General features: G+C 42.1%; 1 protein-coding gene across 2 annotated transcripts in view; it reads left to right on the top strand.

Annotated features, from left to right (window-relative positions):
- Positions 1-2,561: 2,561 nt before the first annotated feature.
- The window catches only part of SHTN1 (shootin 1), a 112,153-nt gene continuing 102,498 nt past the window's right edge, over positions 2,562-12,216 (top strand). Inside the window, exon 1 of one of the 2 annotated variants that reach the window (XM_060099139.1) lies at positions 2,562-2,798. In XM_060099139.1, the coding sequence (XP_059955122.1) occupies positions 2,741-2,798 (58 nt within the window). In that variant the 5' untranslated portion in view covers positions 2,562-2,740. The remainder of the gene's footprint in view (positions 2,799-12,216) is intronic. The other variant, XM_060099120.1, reaches the window with a different exon arrangement.

The following is a 12,216-nucleotide window of genomic DNA, read 5'->3' on the forward strand; positions in this document are numbered from 1 at the left end:
CCCTCAAGATAACACCATACTGTATTTCAGGAGGCTATTTTAATTTCAAGGAAGGTAAACAGGATTAATTTCAAGCGGCTGCAGATTCTGTGTGGGACCAAAGCACTCAATTTGATTATAGATTTGATAATTGATTAACTCATTCTTAAACTCCAAAAGTGATATCTAAATTACTGTATAATGGGAGTAGACAATCGGCCATTTAAAAAGTGGAACCTTGTGAACTAACCCAAATATTTAACAGGCACTCTGCTGGTATTTGGTTTCATAGGAGAAAATATTTGATTATTTAGGTTTGGAGGAGGACTCTGGCATTATCCAGCAGTCAGAGTGACTGATCAGGTATAACAGGTTTCCTGGCTGCAGTATGAAATCTAGATGGCCATGATTTGTTACTCAAATCTCTTGATTTTTTTTTTCTGGAAATGATTTCTCTTTATACAAAATACCTGGTGGCAGCACATATCATTCATATTTTCATGTAGTTGAGTCTGAATTTCTCATGTTTCCTGGGCCTTCTTTAAACTCTGAGGATTAAGATACCATCTCAGGTAATCTTAAGGCAAAGGCCATTTGGTTATTTTTCTTAGCAGCTGGATCTGCAACTGTCTTAAACTATCTTAAGAAAAACTAGGGGAAGGACTGAATAATAAGACCCCAGGGCTTCCCTGGTGGCGCAGTGGTTAAGAATCCTGCCAGTGCAGGGGACACTGGTTCAATCCCTGGTCCGGGAAGATCCCACATGCTGCGGAGCAACTAAGCCTGTGCGCCACAACTACTGAGCCTGTGCTCTAGAGCCTGTGAGCCACAACTACTGAGCCTGCATGCCACAACTAATGAAGCCCGTGCGCCTAGAGCCCCTGCTCTGCAACAAGAGAAGCCATGGCAAGAGAAGCCCACGCACCTCAACGAAGAGTAGCCCCTGCTCGCCGCAACTAGAGAAAGCCCGTGTGCAGCAATGAAGACCCAACACGGCCAAATATAAATAAATAAAATAACTTTATAAAAAATAAAAATAAAAAATAAGACCCCATACCAAAATAATTTTTAAAGTTTCAAAATTTTAATTCACTCTATTTAAAAACACTATGCTGCCTTTTTAGATCACTCTACCACTAAATCACTCATGCTAAAATACTATATTGCCTTTTTTAGAAGACGAGAAAGCAGTGCTACCATTTTTTTTTCAGTTCGTTTTGAATTAGAATTTAGTAGGAATATCAGACAGATACTAGTTGCAGCACTTACCTATATTCTAGCTCCTCTTCCCCGTGCATCATGGAGGACCTACTCAGTAAATGGAGTTGGGCATTTACATAAAATAGCAAGTGAGGAATGAGCAGAAGCACTGTGCTCGTGTAGTACCCACACTAAGACCTTTGAGGCAGTGAGAAAAAACAAGATGTGCAGTAAGCCTAATTCAGTTTGGATTTATTTTGTATTAATGATTAGTGTAAAAGAACTGTGCCCATTTTAGCTTATAATTAGCATCCACTTTATAATTAGCAAACCCCTTTTTCACAGAGCTGTAACCTTAATTTTTTTTTTAAAAAAGAACATCTATTATATGTCAGATTCTGGATATGGTGTTTTGTGTATCTTTCTCTCCTTGTTCAGCACTTAACAGGCTTTTCCGGGCGAGTAGGTATTAGTATTATTCCCATTTTTTAGATGAAGTTCAAAGAGGTCAGGAGACTTGACCAAAGACTGACTGGCAACTGGGGGTTGGGGGGAACCATTTTGAAATCTGGAAGGTCTGCCGCCCCTTTTCTGGTCAGGCTCTAACCCAAAGCTGGGTTTAAACAGCCTAGAAGGCAGTGAAGCGGGACAAATGCCGGGCTTCACTTCACCAGGCTCTGCTGCCAGGCAGGTGTGTGACCTTAGGTATTTGGACTGCAGTGGCCTCTCCCCTGAAGAGAAGATCTTTCCACCGCAAATCAGATGGTCCGCGAGGCCTGGCGATCCACGTGCTGCAGGGCCCAGTTTTGACCATTTCTCAAACCGGTGTTGCTGGAGGAAGCCAGCTGACTACCACGTCCTCCTTGGAATTTACCAGGCCGGCCGTTTTCAGTATCTGTATGCTTATCAAGGTGCAAAACATATTAACACAGAGCCTGGCCCTGAGGGCACCTAGGTTTCCCCACACCGCCCCCAGAGTCCACTGTACGAGAATTGGGGAAGAATCCTGGGTGTTTATTGCTAATTACATCTCCCTCGTGGGGAGAGGCTCTTGACAGCGTTCGAAGTGGGGTTCTGTAGACGCTGCAGACCCAGGGCCGGTTTTCTCCGGAACGCGCGTCCGGGTGTCCGCGGCGGGGTGGAGGAAGAGAAGAGGTTGCCGGAGATAGCCACAGCGAACTCACGCCCTCCCCCTGCGCATCCCGCGGCGCCGGCCTCCGCGGAGGAAGGCGAAGCACAGCGGCGGCCGCAGGCTAGGCACGGGTTGCGGGCCCAGGTGCCACCGCGGGTGCTTCCTACGTCCCCACCTCCTGCCCCCGGGCTACCGGCCTGTCCCCGCCCCTCCGCCTGCCTGCAGGTGAAGCAGCCAAGGCCGCTGAGTAGGTGCGTGGGGATGATCTCACCCGCGCGCTCCGCGCCAGGAGGAGGAGGAGCGGGAGCAAATCCAACTTCCGGGTAGTGAAGCCGCAAGCCACCGGCATCTTGCTTTTTCTTCCCCCTCCCCCCACTGTACCCCTCGCCTCTCCCTCCTTTCCTTTTATTCCCGGCCCCACCTGCCAAAATGAACAGCTCGGACGAGGAGAAGCAGCTGCAGCTCATCTCCAGTCTGAAGGAGCAAGGTAGGCGGGCGTGTGGCCGCCAGGTGCGGGCAGCCGCGGCCCATGGGCGGGGACGGCTCCAGGGCGCTGGCTTTGCGGTGGTGGAAGATGGGCGGGAGGTGTTGCGGCCGTTGTAGTCACCCCCAGGAGCTCCGTCACCCGTGGAGAAGCATTCTCCGCGCCCCGCGCGCTTTGGCGAGCTCGGGGCCGAGGATAAAGTGCTTTGCTTGTGCCTGGGAGTGTCGTGCCCGGCAGGGCGGGAAGCGCTACGCGTTGGTCGCTGTAGCGGGCAATGGGGGTTGAGGGGAAGAGCCAAGGATTTGGCGGGGACGAGGTCCCACGGTACCACCGTACACTAGGGGGAAGCGAGTGGGGCAGGTTATTTTGTAGAGGCGGCGGTTTAGGCAGCTCTGCTGGCCTCGCTCCCTGGCCTTGGCCCCCACCTTGCACGTTGGCGCCTGCGGCGCTGCTTGACAGCCTTTCCGAGCTTTTCATTCTGGTTTGGCCTAGTTCCTCTTTCCTTAGCAGCGAGGATTTGCAGGCCATGGTGTGTTTTATCGCTTCCCATTTTTAGCAATTTATTTGTCAGTGAGGCAACACCCTGCCTGTGCGGGGCTTCTTGAATTAGGACTTGGCTCTGGTTCGCAGGAAAGCCATGTACATGCATTTCTGCATTGCCTGGTAACTAGATAAAGAACTGTTTTAATCTCTTAATAAAGAACTGTTTCAGTCAGTGATTTTCATCACTTAACCACACTTCTGAACAAAGCCAAATTAAGATTAAAATTATTATTACCCTGACCAAAGGTGGCCTGAGAATATGGGTCAAGAAAGAGGAACCATGCAGATTTAGGAAGTAAAAATGTGTAGGAACATATGTTTTTCTGAATAACTTACCTACGTGGCCGTATAGTGGAAGGGGCCCCGCTCTGTGGCTAATCCTGGTGTTTAATCCCAGCTCTTTCACTTCTCTTGACTTAACTCACCAACTCTGAACTTGGAAGAGTCTGTTCCCTTCCGTGGGTCTTATGGTTAATCAGGCCTGACCTGACTAGGCGCAAGAGCTAAACCAGATGATTTTATGAGGTCTGTCCAGTACTGTGGCCTGTTGCTCCTTGAGACCACAAACATACCATTCATAAGGGTATTTTGATCCCTCTGGAGTCCACACTCCTGAAAACAAATCTCAGTGTGACTGTTTAGTAACTGTGTGACCTTGGGGAAATTATCAATATTTAACCTCTCGAAAATGGACAGAACACATTCCTCTGTGGTATCTAGCATCTAGAAAGTGCTGGATAAATATTAATGGCTTTTGCCTTCCCAAGTACCGTCAACTCCCATCCTAGGTTAGTCTAAGGTCATAAAGTCACAAGAATCAGTGAATCTAGTGGGTGGGCAACATGCCTTTATCTGGAATTTCTCAAGTGTTTTAGTGAAGGGCTGGATTTTATTAGTATTTTATTCCTGATAACACTACGCCCCTCACCCAACATAAAGACTCTTAATTCGTATTCTAGACTGTTGGAGCTTTCATTATTGGTAATATCTGTCAGTGGATACCAGATCTTTTGATGGATGGTCAGTTTTCAAATAATGTTAAAATTTAAAATTTCACTTCTTTTCATTATGTATATAATTTCAAGGATAATTTAACGGTGCAGATAATCCACAAGTTATTTATATTTGATTTTGGAACACATCTCCATCTCTGTGTTGGATTTGAGACTTGAGAAAAACGGACGATTCTTAAGTTTCTGGTTCTCCAGTTATGTTGGAAAACAAACAAATCCATGCATTAATATTTTTAGAGGATATATTTTCTCAATTTGGGACATGTCAAAGGCAATAGAACAGTTAGACTTTGAAATTTATGTTGCTTAAAGAGTATACTTTTTTTTTTAGGATATTGAGTCTGGTTACACAGGTGTTGGGGTTTTTATCAGCCCATGGTGTAATTTTTATACATTTCAAACTTGGGGCATTTGTCAGTGGATCATAGACTGTGATAGCAAGTGACTTATTTCAAGAGTATTTAATTGCTGTTTAACCTACGGAACTAACTGGGGAGCTAGGGATTTGAGGTGGAAAACCTGGCAACTAGGTGTTTGGGCTCTTACCAATATTATGATCAATTTTGTAAGCCGGTGTGTGTGATTTATTTTTAAAAGTAGACAGTACTTTTTACCGCCTGTTAACATTGTGAATAATTCCACTACTATTTAATGTGAACAAGAAGAACCATTATCGATTAAATACTCTGTTTTTCTTTTTTTAGGCTGAGTAAACCTATTCATTTACTCCTTTGACAAATACCAGGTACCTGTCATATGTGAGGCCCATGTGCTGGGCACTGGGGTAAGAGATGGTGAACCAGACAGACAAGTTTATTGTCTAGTAGACAGTCATTAATCAAATAATCATACAAATCAGTTTGTACAATTAAAAATTTTTTTTCTAGGATAGATTCTTAGAAATCGAATTGTTGGCTTAGAGGGCATATACGTATAAAGTTTTGCTAGGCATTGCAAAAGTGCCCCCCTCCCCAGATGGCTGTACCAGTTCACATTCCCCCCAGAAGTGTCCATTTCCCCATGCATTGGTCAACGGTGACCAACAGCAGTCTTTACTAATTTGACAGCCTGACAGGTTGCTTAATTTTTGCCAATCTGATGAACAAAAATGGTACCTTTAAAAAATTTGTTTGACCTGGTAATTAGTGAGGTTTGAAATCTTTTTACATGTTTGTTGGCCATTTAGGTTTCATCATATCGTTTCTTCCCTAGTGTATTTTAAGTCTAAAAGTTGAACCCATTCCCCAGGAGGGTGTTCAGAAAGAAGGTTGCCGTCAACTCTAAATGGCAAAGCTGACAGCAGCCTTCCCTAATGTGAAGTCTTTAGTGGTGTGGTGAATAAGGTTGCTTTTGACAAAAGTTGTGAAATGTAATGACGCAGTCTGTCATAATATGAACAATCTCTAATTTATACTTAACATTCCCTAAGCTCTGTGTCTTATAAATCACACCCACTTCTGAATTACTTCAAAACATTGTATGTTCCCTTCTAGTGAATGGTATAATTAGCTATATTATGTCTTTCTAGAAAGTTATATTATGTCCCTTTAAAAAAAATTAGCCAGTGTGCGATTGCTTATGTTCAAGCAGATGTTGAGGTAATGAGGTAATTCTCCTTTTGTCTTTTTTGCGGCTTTATTTTATTGGACTGATTGACATCTTTAATGCACTGAGAAATGGCAACTTGCGATACTATTTCCAATGCATATTTCCTAGCTTACTAAAGTGGACGTTTTCCTTACAAAACATAATACAATGTTCAGAATTCTGTTGGGAAATGATAGACTTAGCTCAGCATTTGTTTAAGGTACATGATTTTCTTTGTATTTCATTCAGCCCACATGCATTGAATATTCATAGCCAGGCACTGTGCTAGGCCTCAGAGATATAGACATGGAAAAAACCTTGTCGCTGCTGGTGAGGAGTTCCTAGTTTAGAGATGGTGGTAGAGTGTCTAACTGGCCTCATTTGGGTCATGTGTTTAAAGTCCTTTGGCCAGGGAAGGGCAGGGCACCTTGATTGGCAGCCTCCACAAAGACCAATGGATAGGAGTAGTCCAAAAAAGACTGGTGTGCCACTACCAGAAGGGGGGATGCGGGTTAGGAAGACACAAACAGCAGATGTCCACTAAACTGTCATCATCATAATGCCATGTCATTTGGATCTTGTTGAGGAAGTTTTGAAGAGAATGATTGCCACTTAGCAAAAAGGATGTTCTAATGTAAGACCAAAACAACAACAACAAACAAATAAAAGTTATGGGCTATTCTTGGACTGACACTGTTTAAAATGGTAAGATAATTGGTTTTAAAGCAAGGTAACCTTCTTTCATCCTGAGAGTTGGTATCATTTTCTCCAAGGTTATTGAGCTAGTGCTTAAGGTTCACATGGAAATTTAGTCAAGTTTATTCTTAGAACATAGTTAGTAATTAAAAGAGGCTTCCAGGCCTTCCCTGATGGCGCAGTCGTTGAGAGTCCGCCTGCCGATGCAGGGGACACGGGTTCGTGCCCCGGTCCGGGAGGATCCCACATGCTGCAGAGCGGCTGGGCCCGTGAGCCATGGCCGCTGAGCCTGTGCGTCTGGAGCCTGTGCTCTGCAACGGGAGAAGCCACAACAGTGAGAGGCCCACGTACCGCAAAAAAAAAAAAAAAGAAAAAGAAAAAGAGGCTTCCAGTGTTCCCTTGGCTTTCAGGCTAGAAAGTAGCTAGAGCATTATTTTGACAAAAGGGTCTGAAACTGTTGTCTACCACAATGACCCTATTTATCTGGAAAAGCCAAAGCATTGTCAGTCTCGGGTCCATACAAAGTCAGTCAGTAGAAAGCCGTTTGGGACTAAATGGTTGCCTTGGTGTCAGGTGCAAACTTGGCTTTACACCACTATTTTCCAAGTGTGATCCAGGGACCAACTGTATCTGAACAGCCAGGGTACATATGTACTTACTTAGTTACCTCTGAAAAGGCTGGTAAATTTATATTTCTTCATCTGTTTACATTTTTGTAAGATTTATTTTTGAAATTTTTTGCTTTTAGAACAAGGTATTACATGGATTGAGAAAACTGCACAGAATACAAATGAACATCTCAGTGAATTATTTTTAAAAAGCAAGTATGTTTCTAACAATGCTTACATCAGAACATTTCCAGAAGCCCCTTCATAATAACCCCTCCAATCACTATCACCTTCCTCTTCCCAAAGATATCCAATGCCACCAAAGATAAGTTTTGCAAGTTTCTGAAATTTACATAAACGGAATCATACAGTGTGTATTATTTGCTTCTGTCCTCTTTCACTCGTTATGTGTGTGAGATTTATCAATATTGTCGCATGTAGTTATAGTTCATTTGTTTGCATTGCTGAGTAGTATTCCGCTGTATGAACATACCAAAAAAAATGTAAGCTAATATAATGGAGATCAGGGGTCAGCAGACTTTTTCTGTAAATGGCAGAGGTAAGTATTTTAGGCTTTGTGGGCCATATGATTTTTGTAAACCAGAGTATTAAAAATGCATTTTCCTAAAGTTGGTGAGACACTGCCAAAGAGTCCCCAGTTGGGGTGACCCTCTGTGAGATGGACATTCAGCATGGCCTGAGGAACTATAACTTCTAGTCAGAATTTCACTATTCACCTAACACTGCTGTTAGGTAGATCAGTCTTACTTTTTTTTTTTTTTCGGTACGCGGGGCTCTCACTGCTGCGGCCCCTCCCGTCGGGGAGCACAGGCTCCGGACGCGCAGGCTCAGCGGCCATGGCTCACAGGCCCAGCCACTCCGTGGCACGTGGGATCCTCCCGGACCAGGGCACGAACCCATATCCTCTGCATTGGCAGGCAGATTCTCAACCACTGCGCCACCAAGGAAGCCCTTACTTTTGTTTTTTTAAAAAATCAAATTAAAAAATAAACATATGCTCACAGAAGAAAAAAGCATATGGAGTAAAAAGTACAAGTTACCTGTTCCTTCTAACTCATTATTTCTCAATCTTTATTTCATTATACTCTCCAAAGGAGTCTTTTTAGACATTTTTTCCCCTAATCACTTCCCCTCCCCATGAAATTTTAATACCACAGATACACTCTGCATCTTTTTGTGTACTGTGATCGTTTGGAGAGCTACAGGCCATTGTCATATCTAATATTTTTTTCCTCTTTGAGGGTGACCTGTTGATAATGCATGTTCTAACCCCATTTCCATTTCTCAGAGTTATCTAGTGTTAACCTTTTGTTGTATTTCCTTCTGGAAATTGTGTTTCTATGTACATATATATTTGTCAGTTAATATATATTATAGAATTCATACCAGTACATATAAACCTTTAAAAATTGATTGCATAATGTTCCCTGTATGGATCTCCCACAGCAGTGTAGTTAATGTCCTCTGGAAAACAAACTTCTGTATTTCTATTTTTTTTAATTTAAGATAATGCTTCTGGCAATAGAGAAGAGTTGGAGACATCAGTATGAACTCATGTTTAGCTTAATATAGATACCAATGGTTACATATAGAAATATTTACACGTGTATATATGTATTGGGTTAGTATACAGACATTTATTTCCTTGCTCTTTCAGCTGAGAGCCTAGGTGTACCAGTAACAGTGAGCACATCTAGCTCCAGAACATGGCTTGTAATACCATTCTCCAGTAAAAGGAACAGGGCTCCTGGGAGAAATGGCTGATTCTAGGGCTGGAGTGACTGGGGCAGGATATATACAAGATGAGCCTGGAGTATCTTGTAGTTATTAGAAAGTAAGGAAGTGCTCCAAAAAATGAGCCCACAATGATGGGGATATGTCAAAGAGATATAGGAACCAACTGAAAGAACTTCCGATGGCCAAAGATGGAACAATTTGAACAACAAAATACTGCATTATAACCCAAAGTATAAAATAAATATTCATGAGTCCATACTGATATAAATAAATGAGAAGAGACACATCTTCCGTGCAGAACAGTTCCAAATAATTTATGTATCCTACCACTCAAAGGGCCGTGGAGCATAATGCCCTGCTCTGTAAGTGTGGGTGTGCGTAGTGACTTGCTTCTAAAGAGAGGACAGTATGAAAAGGGGGGTGAATAGTAACTTTAAAGTGGAGAAACCTGACAGACATTACCTCAGTTAGGTGATCTAGGTCAACTTCAATATTGATTTAAGTCATGTTGATAGTATGTACCTTTGATGTGAGATGATGAAAATGGCACTTCACCTCTGTGGTCCTCCCCTAAAAACCTATAGCCCCAGTCTCATCATGAGGAAAACATCCCAGGTGGGGGAACATTTTACAAAATATCTGATCAGTGCTCCTCAAAGTTATCAAAAACAAGGAAACTCTGAGAAACTTGTCACAGCCTAGAGGTGTCTAAGGAGACATGACAATATTGTGGCATCTGGATGGGATACTGGAACAAAAATAAAACATTAGGTAAAAACTAAGGAAATAAGATAACATATGGACTTTAGTTCGTAATAATGTGTCAGTATTGGTCCATTAATTGAAATAAATGTACTGTACTAATGTAAGATGTTAATAATAGGAGAAACTGGGTGTAGGGTATATGGGAGTTCTACTATGTGTGTAGTTTTGCTATGAATCTAAAGTTTATAAAACCAAAATTTATTCAAAACAGTAATGCTGCTTACATCCTTTGTACACATAAATCTCTGTAAGTGCAGCTGTAGGAAAAATTCTCAGAAGTGGAATTGTTAGATCCAAAAAGTATGTATATTTTAAACTTTGTTGTGCTGTAGATTTTATTCTGTAGAACTGTTAACACAGCCAAGCTTTGCTTTAAAATGTAGAAGGAACACTGCTTTTTTCTCTGCTTCCCATGTTAGCTAAGCATTTTATTTCATTTATTTTTTATTGATGTATCTAAGCATTGTAAACATTAAAACACGAGTTCTGAATTTTTTGTTTGGTGCAGTGAACAGTAATATATTAGGATCCTTTTAGTTACTTGATTCTATCTCAAATCCTCTATGGCACAAATCAGGGTATGATTATGAGATTGAGATTATATATATAAATATCTCAACATATATGTATGTACATATACACACGTATATATATATATATTTGTTTTAAATACGGCTTTGAGGAGCAGTTTTAGATTACAGAAAAATTGAGCAGAAGGTACAGAGAATTCCCTCATCTCCCCCCTCCCCCGTTTTCCCTTATTATTATCATCTTGCATTAGTGTGGTACAGGTCTTAGAATTGATGAGGCAATATTGATACGTTATTATTAAATAAAGTCCGTAGTTTACATTAGGGTTTATTCTTTATGTTGTACATTCCATGGGTTTTTTACAGATAGATAACATGTACCCATCGTTACATTATCAAACAGAATAATTTCACTGCTCCAAAAATTTCCTCTGTTCTACGTGTTCATCCCTCTCACCTTACCCTGGAACTCCTGGCAACTACTGATCTTTTTACTGGCTCCGTAGTTTTGCTTTTTCCATAATGTTATATAGTTGTAATTGTACAGAGTATAGCATTTTTAGATTGGCTTCTTGCATGTAGCAGTATGCATTTAGGCTTCCTGCATGTCTTTTGTGCTTGAGAGCTCATTTGTTTCTCTTTATCACTGAATAATACTCCATTGTATAGATGTACCGTTGTTCGTTTATCCATTCACTTGTTGGTGAACATCACGGTTGCTTCCAAGTTTTGGCAGTTAGGAATAAAACTGCTATAAACATTCATGTAGTGGTAGGGTATGGGGGAAGGGAATAGTCCTGTGATAGGGTCTCTGTCTTTAAGTGAGCCTGCGCCCCAGAGCTGTGACTTTCACGAGTGCTTCTCAGTTCCAGTTTTCCCTGTCCATGAGACAAGAAGGCTACAAGGTGCTGGAGTTGGTTATTACCTTCCCTTTAATCTGTTAGGCTCTAATAAAATAATTTCTCTTGAGGGAAGGTCTTGTTATAAAGAACAGAATGCTCTGGGCATATTTCGTGATGGCTACTTTTCCCCTCCCCTGCCAGAAACAGTAGGGAAATTTTCTCAGTATTCACTGTGAGGACCTGGTAGTACTCCTGGAGTTAAAACTCAGAAGTGTCGGGGCTTCTTAAGATCGGTCCACGCCTAGAGTTTTTAACTCTCAAACTTGTTGGAAATGAGCCTCTAGCAATTTGTTAATTACAGTTGATATGTTTTTTCCCTATCTTGGCACATGAGGGTGTTTCTGCACCTTGGCTTCTGCTCCAGTAAGTTGTGATCCTCTGTATCTGTCTGAGTGTATCTCTAATTTTTGGAGTAGTGATTTGCCCTGCGACTTCAATTCTCTCATGGATCCAAGAAGAGTTGTTGATTTTCAGTTTGTTCAGCATTTTTTGTTGTTGTGAGGACCAGAGTGTCGGCTTACAACCTCCTTACATGCCAGACCAGAAACCAGACTTATATACGTATTTTAAAGTTCTCGGGCTTCCCTGGTGGCACAGTGGTTGAGAGTCTGCCTGCCGATGCAGGGGACACGGGTTCGTGCCCCGGTCCGGGAAGATCCCACATGCCGCGGAGCGGCTGGGCCCGTGAGCCATGGCCGCTGAGCCTGCGCGTCCGGAGCCTGTGCTCCGCAACGGGAGAGGCCACAGCAGTGAGAGGCCCGCGTACTGCAAAAAAAAAAAAAAAGTTCTCAGTTTCCTTCCTTTCTGGTGGTTAACTTGAAGTCATTAATATAGTTTGTTGAGATTACTTCTTAAGCATCATTAAATCATTAACACTGTACTGTGTGTTCTATCAGGTAAAGAGTGAATTTCAGGTTTGCTATAATTTCTTTTTAGATATGAAATCTCTCACCTTTATTTTTTGATCAGGTTTTCCAGCAGTGTTTCCCTGGCTTTTCTAATGCTTTAATTAACAACTG

Source organism: Mesoplodon densirostris, chromosome 1 (assembly GCF_025265405.1).
Source record: "Mesoplodon densirostris isolate mMesDen1 chromosome 1, mMesDen1 primary haplotype, whole genome shotgun sequence".
Taxonomy (NCBI): Eukaryota; Metazoa; Chordata; class Mammalia; order Artiodactyla; family Ziphiidae; genus Mesoplodon; species Mesoplodon densirostris.